Source organism: Lolium perenne, chromosome 2 (assembly GCF_019359855.2).
Source record: "Lolium perenne isolate Kyuss_39 chromosome 2, Kyuss_2.0, whole genome shotgun sequence".
Lineage (NCBI taxonomy): Eukaryota > Viridiplantae > Streptophyta > Magnoliopsida > Poales > Poaceae > Lolium > Lolium perenne.
The window spans coordinates 125,698,079-125,717,082 of record NC_067245.2 but is presented as its reverse complement, the minus strand read 5'-3'; the positions used below and the strand labels follow the sequence as shown (position 1 = coordinate 125,717,082).

Below are 19,004 nucleotides of genomic sequence, written 5' to 3'. Positions count from 1 at the left end.
GCAAGACTTATTGATGCTTGTCTTGAAGTACTATTCATGAAAAGTCTTTGCTTTATGATTCATTTGTTTACTCATGTCATTACCATTGTTTTGATCGCTGCATTCATTACATATGCTTACAATAGTATGATCAAGGTTATGATGGCATGTCACTCCAGAAATTATGTTTGTTATCGTTTACCTGCTCGGGACGAGTAGGAACTAAGCTTGGGGATGCTGATACGTCTCCGACGTATCGATAATTTCTTATGTTCCATGCCACATTATTGATGATATCTACATGTTTTATGCATACTTTATGTCATATTTATGCATTTTCCGGCACTAACCTATTAACAAGATGCCGAAGAGCCAGTTGCTGTTTTATGCTGTTTTTGGTTTCAGAAATCCTACAAAGGAAATATTCTCGGAATTGGACGAAATCAACGCCCAGGGGCCTATTTTTGCACGAAGCTTCCAGAAGTCCGATGGAGAGACGAAGTGGGGCCACGAGGCGCCGCCACAACAGGGCGGCACGGCCCAGGCCCTGGCCGCGCGGCCCTGCTGTGTGGGTCCCCCGTGACGCCTCCTGACCTACCCTTCCGCCTACTTAAAGCCTCCGTCGCGAAACACCCAGTACCGAGAGCCACGATACGGAAAACCTTACTGAGGCGCCGCCGCCGCCAATCCCATCTCGGGGGATTCAGGAGATCGCCTCCGGCACCCTGCCAGAGAGGGGAATCATCTCCCGGAGGACTCTTCACCGCCATGGTCGCCTCCGGATTGATGAGTGAGTAGTTCACCCCTGGACTATGGGTCCATAGCAGTAGCTAGATGGTCGTCTTCTCCTTATGTGCTTCATTGTCGGATCTTGTGAGCTGCCTAACATGATCAAGATCATCTATCTGTAATGCTATATGTTGTGTTTGTCAGGATCCGATGGATAGAGAATACTATGTTATGTTGATTATCAATCTATTACCTATGTGTTGTTTATGATCTTGCATGCTCTCCGTTATTAGTAGAGGCTCTGGCCAAGTTTTTGCTCTTAACTCCAAGAGGGAGTATTTATGCTCGATAGTGGGTTCATGCCTCCATTAAATCTGGGACAGTGACAGAAAGTTCTAAGGTTGTGGATGTGCTGTTGCCACTAGGGATAAAACATTGATGCTATGTCCGAGGATGTAGTTATTGATTACATTACGCACCATACTTAATGCAATTGTCTGTTGTTTGCAACTTAATACTGGAAGGGGTTCGGATGATAACCTGAAGGTGGACTTTTTAGGCATAGATGCATGCTGGATAGCGGTCTATGTACTTTGTCATCATGCCCAATTAAATCTCACTATACTTATCATATCATGTATGTGCATTGTCATGCCCTCTCTATTTGTCAATTGCCCGACTGTAATTTGTTCACCCAACATGCTATTTATCTTATTGGAGAGACACCTCTAGTGAACTGTGGACCCCGGTCCATTCTTTTACATTAAATACAATCTACTGCAATACTTGTTCTACCGTTTTCTGCAAACAATCATCATCCACACTATACATCTAATCCTTTGTTACAGCAAGCCAGTGAGATTGACAACCTCACTGTTTCGTTGGGGCAAAGTACTTTGGTTGTGTTGTGCAGGTTCCACGTTGGCGCCGGAATCCCTGGTGTTGCGCCGCACTACATCCCGCCGCCATCAACCTTCGACGTGCTTCTTGACTCCTAATGGTTCGATAAACCTTGGTTTCTTACTGAGGGAAACTTGCTGCTGTACGCATCACACCTTCCACTTGGGGTTCCCAACGAGCGTGTGCTTTACGCGTCATCAGCCTCCTTCTTATCCTTGCCACGGGAGTGACTGCTCTCTTCTTTATCTTTGCCATGGCGGTCTACAGGCCCTGCCATGTTGATATCGAAAGAGAAACCTGGCTGACGCCTCGCGGAGTGGTTGAGCTCCACCATGTTGACGCCAGGAAACGGGTGTGTGTCCACTTTCATGGCAGACTGACCGAAGATCAATCGGCCTTGTTCTATCGCCATTTGGATCTGCCGACGCAACTCTTTGCAGTCGTTGGTGACATGGGTGAACGTGTGATGCCATTTGCAGTATGGTCTCCCGTTCATCTCTTGCACCGTGGGTATTTTATGGCCTTCGGGTAACCTCGGCTATTTTTCCTTCAGCAGCAAATCGAAAATCTGCTCAGCTTTGCTTATATCAAAGTCAAACCCTTTTGCAGGCCCTGGTTGTTTCACCCATTTGCAGGACACGGGGACTGCCCCCCGAGTCCATTCAGCCACGGCGACTTCCTGGTCTTCTGCAAAGTCTTCAACTTCATCTGCCCCGACCAGGCCTATCGGGCGCTTGAACTTGTCTTGGTACAATTCTGGGTGGCGTTGCTCATACAATGTTAATTTCTGGACCATGTGTGCCAGTGAATGTATTCCACTTGGAAAGCCAGATCTTTGATCGGCGCTGCGAGGCCTACCACTGCCAGATCGACCGCTTCTTTCTCAGTCAAACGAACCGAATAGCATCGGTTCTTGACAGTCCTGAAACGCTGAATGTAATCAGACACTGTCTCTCCCCGCTTCTGCCGCACCTGCATCAGATCGGCAATGCCAGCTTCGGTAGCTTCTGAGTGATATTGCACATGAAACTGCTCTTCCAGTTGCTTCCACGTCCGGACTGAATCCGGTGGCAACGAGGTGTACCACCCAAAAGCTGGTCCTGTGAGAGATTGCGCGAAAAACCTCACACGTAACTGGTCCGATGCTGAAATCATGCCCAATTGTGCTAGATATCGGCTCACATGCTCAATAGAGCTAGACCCTTCTGATCCACTGAACTTTGAGAACTCAGGGAGCTGGTACTTGGGCGACAGCGGGATTAGGTCATATTCGTTGGGATACGGCTTGGAATAGCTGATTGTTCTCCTCTTTGGCAGGATACCGAACTGGTCTCTCAAGATCGTGCTGATCTGTTCCATGGTATGAGCTGCAGGGGTTGAGCTTTCATGACTCGTTCCGGTGGCATATTTAGCTAGCCACGCCTGTTTATCGGCATCTGCTCCAGAAATTCCTCCTGCTCCAGAAATCCCTCCTGCTGTAATCTGGTTCGTGCGCGCCCAGTTATTGCAGTCCGGCACGTATGTGCACACGTATCCATGTGGGATCTCTTTGGGCGGCTCATACAGGAATTGGTAATCGCCAGGATCACCTCCAACCTTGTAGACGACATATGTCGGTGAACCCTGTGTCTCTGGAGCTGCAAGCGTGAATGGCAGTTGTGGTCTGGTGTGGAACGGCACTTCTCCCTGGTGAGTTCCTAGGACAGGTCCTGACGGGAAGTACTGATGCTTCATGATTTCTTGAACCACGCGAACCGCAATCCGCTCCAAAGTGTTCACCAAGCTCTCAGAATGGCGGTGTAGAGAATGAGCCACCATATAATTAAATTCCTGGCGTAAGGCTCTGGTGCGCTCCTCCGAAGGGAGAGATAGATCTACTCCATCGAGCACGCCTTCGGGTGTGAATCCTTTGAACCTAATGCCATGTGTACGGGTCCTTTCGAAAGAGCCGATGAGATCGGCTTCGAAGAGAGTTTTAAGCTCATCATACTTCTTCTTGTGATCTTCAGGCAGATCTTCGTACTTGACTGGTTCGTCCGACATCTCAGCTGCAGATGTTGACGTGGTTGCTGCAGATTGTCCCACTGGGCGTGCCAGAATGTGTTGTCTGCCAAAACCCACCGGCGAGCAGCGACGAGCAACACGAAGAGCCGGGAGGCTCCCAGGATTGCTGGTGGGCCCTGGTCCCTCGGGCGACGGCCCGCAATGCTATGGCACACGTCCTGACGGTCGCAAGGGCGTGCCACCTGACCTATACCTGGTCAGGAAGGTGTTGGATCGCTTCGATTAGTTTCCTTCATGGTAGACACGTAAACATTAAATGAGCCTCGATCGGCTCTCAGGTTACCCTGCTAATCGGCTCAAAGAGCCGATTGACCCATGGTTCAATTGGATCTTGCAATAACATGGGTATCCTGCTTCATCAATACTAAGTTAAATCGATCTACGACAGTTTAGGGTTTTCACCGCACAACCGGAACATCCTACACGTAGTTGAGCCTGGCAGATACGTAAGATAACAGAAAACTAATCCTAAAAGAGGCCTAAAAACCAACACGGAGTCGATTCCCAGAACATCCCTTCTAGGATCGGCAAACCATACCGTACGCGCTACTGGATCGTTCAACCCGTTTGCAAGGTCTAACCATACGGATATTAAACTAATCCTTGAAGAACAAGGAACAACTATAACAGATCGAAACTACTAAATAAAGACAAAGCAAGGCGCTGCCCTTACACCTAAGATAGGTGTAAAGGCAGCTAGATATTAAGGGACGGCATAGCTAAGCAAATATATCAGAAAAGCATCGATGCAAGCCCCAAAACATCTACGATAAGTAGTGTTACTCGCCATCAACAAGGCTTCAGTACGAGCAACACCAGATAACGAATAAACCTATACTGCCTAGATCGCAAGATGCGATCTAGGCAGCATGATGCTTACCCGGAAGAAACCCTCGAAACAAGGGGTGGCGATGCGCCTAGATTGTGTTTGTTGTGAACGTGGTCGTCCTCCTTTTTCAATAACCCTAGGTACATATTTATAGTCCGTGGACTTTCTAATTCGGGAATAAACCTAACCGTGTACGAGCTAAACTCTAACTCTTGATTCTAACAAAATCTACCATAATATACAGATACACGGGCAATCTAGCCCAAACTCTCGTACAAGGCCGATTTAGAGATATTTTACGTGCACATCCTCTAAGCTCATCCCAATCACGGCCCATCTCTTGATCCGGTTAAAATCTGGTGATAACAGACAGTTATATTCTGCAAACAACATTTTTTACTAATGTGGTAAACCATAGAAGACAATACCTGAAACATCAGGAGATAGTTAAATCTGTGCTAATAAGAGAGAAATACAGTTTGGAGAATACCACATGCACAAACACATGGAATCCCTTTTCTTTATAGAGCATGGCAAGGGCATATACCATCTTGTTTATAGAAGGTTGGCCAGCAAAAATACTATCTGAAGATCTACAAGCAAAATCAAAAGGGACAATACATATGATAAGCTACCAAGCAAGCATCCATCTTCTCTAACTGAACACCATTCCATCTAGCAAGTCGATTAAGAAATACACAAAAACTTCAAACTACAGTGTAAAAGCTTGGGCACTGTAGTAGATGACAGGATAGTGCACAAAACTCATACATTTGCAGCGCTGAAACTCATACATTAGCAGCTTTGGGATAAAATTACAGTGGATATGGCCATATAATTCTGAAACTCGTACGAGTTTACATCTTCTCTGAAATTTAACGACTTGACAAGTTCTGATTACTGAACACTACAACTCGACTGACTACAAAATCCGGTCGATCTCGAGTGGAATCTCAAGCGCACGCCACCCTGCGCTGGTGACAGTATCAGCTCGGCCAAGGCTGAGCTCACCCAAGCCTGCATGCAAGTCAAGTGAGCATTAATTATGTTATAACATAATTAAAAACACAAGACCATATAAATTCTAGCACACGCTATTACCAAAGATAGTATTAGCAGTGATCGGTAATGTTATTAACATGTATATATGATTTCTGATTTGCATGAATGCGAAACAGGAATCCTGAGTATGGGAAATTAGAGAAGGATACTGCTAATTCATTTCATAATAAAACTGGCAAGATAATGGATATTGAACTATCAGGAACAGCAGAATTATACTTATATATGGAATTAAAAACGGTGCAGAGGTACTAACTGCAGAATGAAGGATGAGATGTTTCCTGATAAGAACTGTTGATTTGGAGGATGAGAGGGCGTGGAAGGGCAAAGTCAAGCCAGAACTAAAACCATAAGTCTTACTTATTTTATTCTACTGCTGATGCATGTCTTTACGTACTACAGACAAACCTACAAATCGGTTGCTTAGCTCCCCGGTTCCCACCGTCATTCAAAGGAATTTAGAAATGCTGAATCTACATATTTTGAAGAAACTTACCATACAAAGGCTACATACCTCTGCCTACAATTATTAATAGAATCATTGAATCAAGCAGCGAACCACATGGACAAATACCAACAATAGCTGTAAACAGGGGCACAAACTATCTCCAAGCTAACTCACAACAGAACTGAGAGGCACACACTATCTCCAGACTAACTCACAGCAGATATGGATGGCAGCTGCCACAACAACTCTTCTAACAATCTCAGCAGACTCCATCTTCCAATTTGTACCTGCCGCTAAGAAAATACGAAACTATCTAAACCATAATTCAGAAGTTAATGGGTTGCATTTATTCCCTCGTCGTCATATGAACCTGTAAGTAATCAAAATAAATTTCATTCTATTTTGCAAAATAACCACATTTGGATTCACAAAACAAAAAAAGTAGAAGGTAAATCTGGTAGGTGGTTGCTTGAGCAGATACGGAAACTAAATCACAGTGCACGACAACTTGAAATTATGAAACTATAAAAACCATAATTCAGAAGTGAATGGGTTGCATTTATTTGCTCGTTATATAAACCTGTAAGTAATCAAAATAAATTTCATTCTAGTTTGCAAAGTAACCACAATTGGATTCACAAAACAAAAAAGTAGAAGGTAAATCTGGTAGGTAGTTGCTTGAGTAGATAAGGAAACTAAATCAGCGTGCACCACAACAATTGAACCAGACCTTGGCAGAGAAAATGGGAAAATAACATGAACCATTACCTGCAGGCTGAATGTCGTAGTTGCTGAACCGTCTCACTGAAAGTAGTGGTTCCTGGCAAGGTCATTCTTCATGCTTTATACTAATCTCAGTAGGATCCCAACCACTGGCAGATTGCTTTAGCTCTGCAACCAAGGGATGTGAAATTAAAGAAGAGCATAAACCAGGAGATGGGTTTGTTAATTGAAGTTAAGAAAAGCACTCATTATGTCACCGAAGGAGACATGTCCAAAATCTAGGTGTGCAATAGAAATTACCTAGTCCATTAGCTTCCAAAATCAGAGATAGTCCTACGAAGAGAAAGAAAAGTAGGTCAGAGACATATGCCTTGTATGCTGCAACTAACCCAGCCAATTGCCTGTCCCTAGCTTTTATCAATAACCAGACTGGAAAAATGCTGCTTAGTCAACAAATAGAAACACACGAGGTCAGTAGGCTCTAAATTGTTGGTGGATAAGTATCATTTTCATATACCGGGTGGTCTAAATAGAGAATAATGGAATGTCCATTCACCTCTTCCGATATCCTCATGCGTTATCATTAAATTAAGACTCTGTTGTACTTCTTTTTGTGGGAGAGTAGAAACACGGTATTTGAAACACCGAAGAGGAAATTCACACAAGCCTTTGGAAGAATATCGACAGATGAACTGAAAAACCGAAGAGGAAATTCAAGAAACCTATTAGAGGCATAAGTATACCCATTCAAGGACACATATTGTAATTTCCAAAATCTGAATTACCAACATACCAACAAAGGTAAGTAAATGTACAGAGATCTACCTGCTTTAGGGTGAAGCCATCATTGACAATCTGAAAGCAAGATCAATATATCCAATGTCAATGTAAAGAAGAGGAGAGCAGAGCAAATACTTAATTAATCAATAGTTGAGATAAAGAAAATCCCATTAGTGGAGCCATACCAAGAGAATACAAAGAGAAAGGCGAGTAGATGGATGTCTATGGTTTCCAGATTGAAACTGAAGAGGAACAAACCTTGCACCTTTGCATAATACTTGCCCAGCTTGTGGTCCATGGGAGAAAACCGCAACAACTGCAGAGGTAGAAACATACACGGCATCAGGCTGCGGTTACCGGAGAGAGAAAGGAGGTATGGGCCACTGCACCTCACCGACAAAAGACGGAGGGAAGCATCAATTCAAGGCGGCCAGCGATGAGTGAGACAACTAGGACAGCTTGATCAACAGGGAGGAAAGAACCATCACATCGGCATCGAAGTAGCATACCAACATACACAACGGTTTCACCGATGCTCCAACCGACGCTGTGTGTTTTATTTGAATGCTTAGAATCCATGGCGGAAGCGGCATCCAAGACGGAGTGGTGGACCTCGCGGCTCTAGCGGGCTTCAATCTGAGAAGAATAGCTGACATGATCAAGCATTTCATTGAAGATGTGAAAGGCATGCACCAAAACAACAAAGCACCATAACAATAGCAGACAATAGCTAACCTTAGAAATAGCGATCTTGGCATTTTAACTAAAAAACGGAAGAAATTGGATACTTCACCGAACACAATACATGGTAAACACTATGCAAGTATGGAAACAGTTTGTTCACAGTAACAAGGTGTAAAAAACACCTAACATCTCAACCCTTTCGTGTCAGTCTTTGAAGTGGCTTGCATAGTTGCAATCTAACATGTGTGTGATGAACTGCATAGTGCATAGAAATTCAGGAGTTGCACTGAGGAATAGACACGTAATAAAGAATTGAGGACGGTTCGAAAATTAGACTAACGGTGTATAAGTGAGCAGAGCAGGTTTTATTTTTAGTAAGAAACAAAATGCAGAGAAATAGTAGTGGAGAAACTGATCAGAATCCTTCATATTCACCGACTCAGTTCTCCAAAAAAATAAAAATCAAAGCCTTTCGGAGGTGTTACTCTTCGGCTGGAACAAGATTCAAGCAAGCTTAAACCACAACATCCCATGATTACAGGTACCACTCTTCCATATGCTTTAGCATTCTCTTTAACTAATACCAAAGATCGCAAAACCATTCTCTGCAAATAAACTACAATGCAAAATAGAGCGCAGTTCAGAAATTATAAATCATCAAAATTTCATATTGTTATTCTGGATCAATCCAACTAAATCAACTTAAGTAAACCAGATTTTTTTTTGTCATGGTGAAGCACTGCATATATCAAGGGCAAAGTGAATCAAGAACATTAAGAAGTATTATGTTCTAGGTTATCAAACAAAAAGAACATAAGAGGCTAATATGCTACTTAATGGTGTATTATCAGTTAGGAGGAAAAAATTGAATAGAATGCTACCTAAAGAAAGAAACAGGAAACACAAACGATAGTCTGAAGGATAAATTTCAAGCTTAATATGTCATCCTTGCTATAGACACAAACAACCATCATCATCTTATACTACAACTCAGAATGATCAGGAAAAATAAAAGGAACTAAAATCTGACGCAAAAATGGGCAAAGAACATGAGAAATGACCTGAAGGCTACCTCGTCATTGTTGCTGGTCATTTACCTGCATGCCGTCGATGCCATCCGGAGCCACCAGCGGCAGAACGGAAGACCATGGCCGTGACACCTGCCTCCACCATCGAAGCACATCAACATATCATTCCTCCTCCCTTCAGGTTATATATCTCTGTGTGAGTTCCTCCATCTATTTTCTTCCTCTGCAGTGACCCCTATTTTGAAACGGAGAAAGTATTATGTAATCAAATTAAAAGGGCCATTGAAAATTAAATTAGCTAGGCTGCTCACAGCTCATAATACATGCACGTTGAAAAGGAAAGCTCAAAAGAACCATACAAACATTAGCTATGCTGCTCTCTATACCTAAATCATCCTTTACTGCTTCTTGAGATTTATTCAGTCCGAACAGTCTTGCTAACCATTTAGCTACAATGGGAGAAAACAACAGCGGTATAATCAATACAACTAAAAATAAAGGTCACATCCCTGTGCAGGCCTACTAATTCACTGGCAAATGAATAAGGGAAATAATGATCACGTTTTTTCTAATCGGTGCTTTTCCATTCATGAACAGATAAAAATGAAACACCCGGAGAGGGAAACCAATTCCATATGCACCAGCGAGCTAATGTAATTATTTCCGTCGAGAACCTGCAAAGCCTCTTTGATATTGCCAATGGCTTGAAGCGTTGACTTATTGTGGTATCACTTAGGAAACAACACTGCCATGTTGTACGGTCAAATGATATACGGCTTAGCTATTTATTTATTTACAGGGATGTGGTCTTGGGGCAAATGGATATGATTTTGTTGTACCAATTACTTCTAATTGCACACATGATTTTGTAGTACCAATTGCATTTTTGTAGTACCTAAAGCAGCCTTATCATGTTCACTTGTGCCTTTCTGAGGCCTATGATCAAGATTATGAACACTGACCATCACCGATCCATTGAAACAAAAATGGCACACTATTATACTACACCCAATCATAACTTCAGTAAACAGTTGTCATTCTACGAACATAACACACCAAAGTATCTTCAAAATCTAAAAAATCAGGCAACCCTCCCCTAAATAAATCCAGATAATATGTGAAGTGTGTATAGTTGAACATAGCCATAGCCAGCAGACTGCATAGATGAGAACCTGGCATTAAGATTGCCAAAATGCAGCTGTTTTTTCCAGCACCGTTGCTTTGGTGCAGAATTATTCAGAGTGTGTCATGCATCACAATAAGATTTGAGGCCCTCTACCTAATTTAATTGAAAATACAAAGAGGAGAAACTGAATCAAACTACTCTACAAATAATGCTATACAAGAACTGGGTGAGAATGCTATAACATGTCATGCTAGAAAATACAAATCTGATATATCAATTACAGATAACACGAGCTCGTACCTTCTGCCAGTCGCTCGGCGGCCACCGTCTTCCATCTACTAAGGCCACCGTCATCCAGCCACTGCCGTCCTGGTGGAAAATATAAAAGAATTCTCTTATTTATTTTTCAGTAATAGATAATATTTATAGAGTAAACAACCAACAAACTTGTTTGAAATATTCCTTTAACCTTCTTCACTTTACATACACAATATGAATGAGCATGGGAGATATTCACAAATGAAGCTTGTCTGCCCACACCAATAGGGTATTATTTTTCGGAGTACCAATAAAGTATTATAAATTGAAATCTAAATACTTCCATGACAATACGGTACAAAAATTAGCAGGTTGCAGGGTACAACAAAATGAATTATAATAGTAATACCTTGCTTTCAGCCCTGCTCATGCCTGTCTTGGTAATGCTACTCCTTTTTTGGAGAGTTGTAAAGCTACTCCATGCATAGCAGAAACCATTATCAGTTTTCTATACTGACACTGAAAATCTGGGATTGAGCACAGATATTATTTAGCACCCATAAACCCAAGAGAAAAACAGGGAAAAATGGGCTCATGACAGACCTATAGACATGCCAATAAAACAATACCTAAAGTATCGGCTCTCTGAATCCCTGATTCCATGAACATTAATTTCCTGTGCTGATATTTAGAAGCAAAGAGCTAAAAAGTCATTATGGAAAGTGGAGATTTTTTTCATATAGCATTGCTTCAGGATAAACTAATGTAATTTTGCATCCACCTAGACAAATCAGTTTCACCAACCTGCGATGCATCAACAAAATTAAAACAAAAGGGCCTTTCATCTGTACATTTGGTTGCAATCAGCGAATGGCAGCGTTCTTGACAGTAATTACATGATCCTGCTATAGGTAGAAATAAGCATTATGTCACACTTATAAAACATCAAAGGATTAGTGGAAGAGAAAAAAATGCATGTATACTATTAATCACCTCACCATGCCATCGCAAGAACTCACGCCAAGCTCCGGCAGCAACCCTGCACTGTATTTCCCGTCTGCAGCCTAAAGAGAGGAGATATACATATATACATATTGAAGAAAAATTATTGTGTGGAGAAAACAGAGTACAAAAGATGGGGAAATATAGGTGTGGAAGATGCTATTGCTTGTACCAGCCACGGAAAATATGAACTCACATGTTGCCTATTATCACCATTGGTAAGAATCTTTTGTACACCAAAAATCTTGATGCAAGTTAGAAGATCCAAATTCATGTGACTCTTCTTTTGCTCAAATCCATACAAAGCTGAAAAACAGCAGCGGACCATCATCAACATCAACAGTTTTAATGAATGCATTTATGGAGAATATCACCAAATTTTTTAGAAATAGTCAATACACATCCAAATATATATGCAGATCTAGAGCACATGAGCATGGCCTGGCTCCAATCTGTCTGCAATTCCTGAAATTTCTTGAAGGGGGAGAAAAAGAATGGAAGCAGGGCAGGAGTTCGTCATGTAAATAAGAAAAATCTGTACCTTTTTGACTATGGATGTGGTCGAGTCTTCCCTCCTCGGCCTGCCACACCTGCTTTCCCTCCTGCCGTCTCAAGTGTCGCCTGATATGAGGTGAGAAAGTGAAAGAGGGATTTGAGAGAGGGAAAATGCATTGAGAGGAAAAGGAGGCCTCACTCGTCGAGCCGTGGAGGAGTCCCTCGTCTCCCTTACTCGCCTGCTTGGTAGCTTTACCCCACCTGTGGTCGCATCTGCTGAAAATGGAGAAACCCAAATACGTGAGAGGGAAAGGAAATCTGAGAGAAAGAGAGGAAGACGACGATGACCTCGCCGACCGTGCTGACGGACTCCTCCGGGACGCGCTCCTGCAGCACTTGCATGAGAAGGCAGCCAAAGATCAATGACCAGACACCCTCTGGATGAGCCCGTCGAGTACCTTGAACCGCCTCTCGAGCTTGACGACGTGCGAGGCCTCCTTGCACTGCTGCACCGTGGCACACCTGGCCTCCCACAGCATGGCGAGGAGATCCCCGGGAACCCCGTCCTCCGCCGCCGCCTCCTCCCGCCAGACCTCAGCCAGGCGCGCCTCCTCCTTCGCGTCCGTCGCGGCCAGCACCACCGTCGCTGCCTCGACCTCAACCTCCTGCTGCGTCACGAGAAGCTCCCCGGGGACCACGTCCGCCGCCCGCTGCCGCGCCGCCTCCTCCCGTCCGACCTCGGCCAGGCGCGCCTCCTCCTTCGCGTTCGCGCCGCGCGGCCAGCACCGCCTCCTATTCTTCACCTGGGCAAGCCGGCGCAGCTCCGCCTCCCTCTTCCTCCTGCTCGCCATCGTCGCCGCCACACACCAGAGAGAACCAGAACTGGGGGGATTTTTTCACCACGGGGCCGATCTAGGGTTTTCACCCACCAGCACGCGCACAGAAAAACAAGGGAAGAAAGACGACCTGAACGAGCGCTCTCGCTACCTCTGCTCGCCGACCCCAGGCACGCAAGGGCCCATCCGTCATCGACCTATTCAGACAACCAAGAAGTGAAAAAAAAATTACTGCATCCGACGGCTGAGGAGAAAAGTGGGTTTCAGAATTTACTGTGCATACGTGATTGGACGAACGAGATTGATTTGCCCCTTTCAGATGGCCTGGTTGGCCGGGTAGTCTTGGAGCTTTTATAGGAGAAATGGGTCTAATACACTCTGTGCTAAGTCACGTAGCAGCTCCCTTTCAAACAGCCTCGGCCAGCTTCAAATCAATTTGATTTGGTTTTTTCATGAATCAGTAAAATATTTATTTTTTGTGGCAAATATGTACGGAATTAATATTACATTCATGGCAGTATTGGAGTTTGTCGCACAGATATCAAGCCATCCCGGTGCACTGCAACCTGCGCTCTGAGTATGGTACACACACGAGCAATCTGCTAATTGTTATCGGATCAATTTGTTGTCACTTTTTTCAAATTATTTGTTTTTTTTGCGGGAGCAAATTATTTGTTCCTTAATCGCTCGACACTGAATACTCCCTTTATTTCATATTAATTGTCACATATTTGGGTGTATCTAAACATATAAATACATCCAAATCTTCGACAACTAATATAGAATGTAGGGAGTACATATTTATTCTATTGAACTAACTGTGATCTTGGACATCTCTTAGAAAAAATTTAAAATGTACTTCCTCTTTTTTAATAATATAAGATGTTATTAAACCAATCAAGGATCAAGGAAATAAAGACTATTATGTATCGACGGGAGTACACATTAAGCAATAAAATGCCAACCGACTATGTGTCGGTGCAGTGGTGCAATGAAAACAGGGAGCAAAACGAGGATGATTGATTGATTTGCCCCGTAGCAACGCACGAGCACTTTTGCTAGTATATATATACATGCATTTTATCAATCATAGATCAAAGGATGAAGTTGTTAACCTTGATGGAGAAGAAAAAAGCAAGTTAAGTGTGGCTTGATTTGTGTGAACTCAAGTGGCAAATCCTCTTAAGCATTTCATCGAACACCTCTTGTGCATGTGAAGAGAGCAAAGCAATACACCCCTCTTGTGATAAGAAAGTGAAAAAATGGCTAAGTGTGGCTCACACTTGGGCAGTGGTAAGATTATATAGGCAGATGGGGACTTTTGTGCCGGTTTGTAATAAAAACCGGATCCAAAGGGTGGGCCTATGGTCCCGGTTTGTACTACGAACCGGAACTAAAGGGTTTCCAGGCCTGACACGGCCTGCCGCGCCCTGCCGCCGCCCCTTTAGTCCCGGTTTGTACTACAAACCGGGACCATAGGCCGCTAACGGACAGGCGCCAGCGGATGGAGTCGCCCAGCGCGAAACGAACCGGGACCAGTGCCCCCCATTGATCCCGGTTTGGTTCATAACGGGAACATTTGCTCCTAGGGGCTTGGGATCAAAGGCCTCTTCTCCACTATTGGCTGCTAAGCGCACCAGCTAGCTTTGTGTTCGTTTCTTTTCCAAATAATGCTATCTGGAGAAAACATGTTCAGAGCGAGCAACTGAAATCGTTTGCATCAACCAAGCGGTGCTACGATTGATATGGTTCATCATGGCTCCACTGCTCACCTACGTTAAGGAACAATCTGTCACTTGTTGTCAGTTCAACTGCGTCCGCCTGTTCCGATAACCTCTGTGGCTTCAAACGTATCTACTGCTGCACTCATATGCTATGAATTTCGTATATGCGGTAAGTGCCCATGTTTTCTCTTATTTTGGATACAAGAGTTCTTGTAGGAAGGTCTCATACCCGAGTTCCAATTTCAGAGCACTAATTATAAGTTTAATTCAGCGATTATTCAGTTGTAGAGCTGTCACAAAAAGCTTATTTAGTTATGAGGATGTGTAGATTTAGTTTCAGCTTATAAGGATCGTAATATACATATTCTATTTTCAGTTCACTATATCAGTCCAAACTAAAGAACGAAGCTTGCTCCTCCCCATGTGTGCATCGTTCTCCAATCATGGATGTACATGGACATAGTAAGTTGGTTAATTTCCTTACAACTGGATATCAGTTTGGGCAGATGTTCGAGCATTGTGGACGCTAAATATAGGTCATATTTGACCTACCTGAATGGGAGACCATTAAGGTCTTTAACTTTCAATCTGGTAAAGAAAAACTCTCAGAATCCCCTAACCATCTCAACATATGTTCCGCGTTTTTTTTATTATTATGGTCTTGAATTCATTTTTTACAAATATGACTATTTTCCATTGCAACGCATGGGCATTTTTCCTAGTTAATACCTAAAACCATAAATCATCTTATATTCATCTCATATTCATGCTAGGGTTTCTCCATTTCCCCAAGAACTAATGGGACTACTCACACATGGAAGCAATCAAGAACATCATCATAATCTTATGGAGGGGATTAAAGGAATGGAATGAATTCAAATACAAATCAACAATAGCAATCAAGATTACAACTATGGTTGGAGGTGGATGATGATGGTGATGCAGCGGTTGATGATGATGAAGGGGATGATACCTTATCCTCCGAGGATCCACGTAGCAGACCGGATGATGTCTTCTCCAAAGTTCCTTCTCTAGATCTGATCTGGGGCGGTGTTTCTCTGTTGTGCGGAGCTGTGTGTCTCGGATCTCTGCGCCGTCTGCACCTGGTGAAAGTATTTGACGATGCGGTGTTTTTGGCAGGTCGTACGGGCGGACCTTGCACGTACCTATGCCCGTTAAAGTTACTGGAAGTTGTCCTCGCATTCTCCTTTCGCCCAGGTGCATAATTAAGTGCTAAAATAATTTGTATCACGTCAAAATGCCTGAAAAATGACAGTTTTCATTTATATTTCATCATTTCCTTATTATTTCAAGATCTTTTGTAGACAAGCATAAAAGGGCACGGTAGCGCGGTGAAATATAAAATACCTCCCCGAGTCCGCAGTTGGGGCCGCCCACCTCCCGCGACGATCATTTCTGGACAATCGTTGACGTTTAGAGCTCGCCCGTCACGATTTTTCCGGGTCGACCGGCCCAAAACGCCACCTGTAACGCGAAAACGCGGTATCGTCACAGAAAAAGACATTCGCTGACGGATTTATCAAACGTCAGCCATGTACCATCATTGATGCCCCAGCTGTTTGTAGTGCGACTACTACTTAGATGGTGATTCTACGCTTCTGCCTCCTCGTTGATCTCCTCCGTTCCATATTCTACCAGGTAAACCACCCCTTCGACGCCTCCCGACAGATCTGGCACCTCGTAGTAGACGTCCTCCGTGGCCTTAGCTCCTTCGTGGGTCTTCTCCGTGTTGTTCCGGCAGTCTAAGCAGGGGATTCAAAGAAAGGTGAGTACGAGCGTACTCAACAGGTTCATTATAGGGAGAGGTGTTTGATGCACTAGCTACAACCATGGACCATAAAGTCATAAGCAATGCATGTTTTTGTAAACATTTCTTCAAAGGTTGCTTTTATTCTAAAAACTATGTCTATCAGCCTTCACCGGGTGTCCAGAATTTCATGGAGTTCCTTTCCGGCTGCGTTCGCAGTTCCAAACCCGGAACAGGGAGTGAAAAGCCACAATTTGATACAATCTACAGAGGTGTGTTACTTTACCCATAAGATATCTTATCCTTGTTGCCAATTGGGCTCGAGATTCCGCCAACACTTCATTGGTGTGAGGCCAGGTGTAAGATCCTAGCCAATCACTCAATCACTGTGCTTTCCCGCGTATACCCACCCGTTTATTATAGCCATGATGAGTTTAGGTACCGACTTCACCTTGGTCACTTACCCCTCGGCACATGACCCTCAGACACACCCTACAACCCCTAAATACACCAAACCGTGGGAACAATACCCCTTGCCAGTCTCTGCTGGCCTCCGGTAAGGTGTACCCGTTGATATGTGAGAGGGAAAAGAATAGCTGACTACGCTATCCCATTTCAGATCGTATGGTAAACACAAGTATTACGGCGCAAGAATCACTGGACAGCATTTTTTTTTAAGTCCTAGGTGAGTAACCCAGTGCAATGGAACCTCCACCAAACTCATACCATAGTTCCACTGCCCACCACATAGCCATATTCATAATTGTAAAAGTAATACTTTGCTTTTAAATGCAGGAGTGATAAGTATAGTACTTTGCAAATAATTTGATAACAAATAATCAAGGTGACATTAGTAAGTGATGAACTTGCCTGACGACTGCAAGATATTGCAGTTGGATGGTGTGGACTGACCCAGGTCCTCGGTTTCTGGAAATTAGCATCAATGTCTGATAAGGGCAATAGTTAAAGATCCAAATGATGCATCCTTTCGAGTTTTAGTTGTGATTACTCCCCATTTGTATATTAGGTTTTTTTACTTTTGAACTTCAAAGTTATGGAATTAGAAAAGGTTAAGTTTAAATTTTATTTATCCTCCATAAGAGTTATAAAATACTATTTGAAGTTTTAAAGAAATTATTTTCAAAGAAAATATTTATGTTTCTTTTGCTTAATTGTCAAGAAAATAAGAAATGGTTTAGTAAATTATTTTGGGTCAAAGAATTGAATGTTTCTAATAAAAGGTTCCCTTATGTTTTTCTTTAATAGTTATTCTTTTGAATTTTGTTTAAAAGTTTCTTGAAAGTATTTTCTGAACATAGAATAATTTTTAGAGTATTATTCATATTTTTCTTTAATTTTTAGAGTTTTTATAAGGCTTTAAAAAGGTTTTCTGAATTTCCTAAAAAATCTCTTGGTCAAATGACCAAAAGGGCCCCAGGCCCACTGGTCAGGTCAACCCGCCGGTTAGACCGAACCAGCACGCCCCAGCTCGGCCCATCGGCCGTCAGTCGCCTCTCTCTCTCTATCTATCTCTCTCTCTCTCTCTCCCTCTCTCCCCTAACCCTAATCCCCTTCCGCTCTCGCGATCCCCAAATCGCCTCCGCCATCGCCGGCTTGCTCCGTCCAACTCTGGTGGTCCTAGACCTCGCCGTTGGTCGCGTTCGAAGCGCCGCTCTACGCTTCCTATTCATGTCAGCGTCGATTTGACTGACGCGCCCTCCTCCACTCGTGTGCGACCCTCTCTGCAACTAGGGTTTCGGTGGTCGCGGCAATTTTCGTCGAGCTGACGTCCCTGGACGCGCTGGTGATGCTCGATGACTTGATGCTAGTGGTGGCGCTTGGCATGATACCGGCTTGGTCGCAGTTTGGCGCCGCCATGACCGGCCTGTGCCACCGTGCCGCCATGGATGTCGCCAGGGTGCTCCAACAGGTATTTGGCTTCTCCCCTTCTCTGCTCTCTCCTATTCTTCTTCTCTTGGCTCTATTCACTGGCCTGAACCAACTCTCGCCCTTCTAATGGTCACTGGCTTTTCTATGCCGCTCCTCGGAATCCTAGGCATATTGCTGATGCTCATGATTCTATGATATGGTTATCTACTTGCTATTACTGTTGGTTCTAGCTTGTTCATGCCTCTGTAATTTCCTCTAGTGCTCATCTGGACACTTACTACTAGTAAATAGCTCTATGTGCTAGTAACTATGGATGTTGTTGTGTGCTAATGTGAGATTCATATGCTACGAGTGATCTATTTGGATCTCTATTGCTAGTGGCTATCTTGCTGGCATGTTGGCTATGTACTGTTGCTGATTTCCCTATGCTACTGTGACTATTCATGCCTCTTTGTAGCTGCATACCATGTACTGGTAAGTTATTGATGCTTATAAAAGCATGACAATCCATAAATAGGGACTGTGGTGCCCCTGTTACTTTACTGGTGGCATTTATGTATTGTTGCTGCCTACTTGCGCTATGGTTTCTTATCATGTATTACTTTGGAAGGATCCCTATACTTAAATACTTATAGATTATTGATGAACTGCTTAGGCAGTGATGATTCAATTGAATAAA

The 19,004-nt window shown here is 43.5% G+C and overlaps 2 protein-coding genes across 32 annotated transcripts; both read right to left on the bottom strand.

The window, feature by feature from the left end:
* Nucleotides 1–5,269: 5,269 nt before the first annotated feature.
* LOC127333494 (uncharacterized) lies at nt 5,270–11,627 on the bottom strand. 24 transcript variants are annotated; one of them, XM_071826231.1, is made up of 15 exons: nt 11,604–11,627; nt 11,415–11,515; nt 11,240–11,291; nt 11,020–11,137; nt 10,653–10,721; nt 10,399–10,505; nt 9,613–9,675; nt 9,296–9,461; nt 7,909–8,150; nt 7,773–7,830; nt 7,560–7,589; nt 7,291–7,426; nt 7,035–7,067; nt 6,780–6,902; nt 5,270–6,304 (listed from the first exon to the last, which is right to left on the bottom strand). In XM_071826231.1, exons 9-14 carry the CDS (start codon nt 8,091–8,093, stop codon nt 6,841–6,843), a joined length of 504 nt encoding a protein of 167 aa, XP_071682332.1. In that variant the 5' UTR covers nt 8,094–8,150; nt 9,296–9,461; nt 9,613–9,675; nt 10,399–10,505; nt 10,653–10,721; nt 11,020–11,137; nt 11,240–11,291; nt 11,415–11,515; nt 11,604–11,627; the 3' UTR covers nt 5,270–6,304; nt 6,780–6,840. The 24 variants fall into 24 exon arrangements, 22 of the variants coding, with proteins under 22 accessions (XP_071682332.1, XP_071682330.1, XP_071682329.1 ...); XM_071826229.1 differs by lacking the exon at nt 10,399–10,505 and having other exon boundaries at nt 5,270–5,518; nt 6,060–6,304; XM_071826228.1 differs by lacking the exon at nt 10,399–10,505 and having other exon boundaries at nt 5,270–5,518; nt 6,078–6,304.
* On the bottom strand, nt 11,616–18,016 carry LOC127333495 (uncharacterized). 8 transcript variants are annotated; one of them, XM_071826243.1, is made up of 8 exons: nt 16,036–18,016; nt 13,227–15,929; nt 12,566–13,140; nt 12,456–12,494; nt 12,307–12,383; nt 12,154–12,233; nt 11,809–11,918; nt 11,616–11,674 (listed from the first exon to the last, which is right to left on the bottom strand). In XM_071826243.1, the coding sequence occupies exons 3-5, from the start codon at nt 12,956–12,958 to the stop codon at nt 12,360–12,362; spliced, it is 456 nt and encodes a 151-aa protein (XP_071682344.1). In that variant the 5' UTR covers nt 12,959–13,140; nt 13,227–15,929; nt 16,036–18,016; the 3' UTR covers nt 11,616–11,674; nt 11,809–11,918; nt 12,154–12,233; nt 12,307–12,359. The 8 variants fall into 8 exon arrangements, with proteins under 8 accessions (XP_071682344.1, XP_071682345.1, XP_071682346.1 ...); XM_071826244.1 differs by having other exon boundaries at nt 12,566–13,367; nt 15,641–15,929; XM_071826245.1 differs by having other exon boundaries at nt 15,641–15,929.
* Nucleotides 18,017–19,004: the final 988 nt, after the last annotated feature.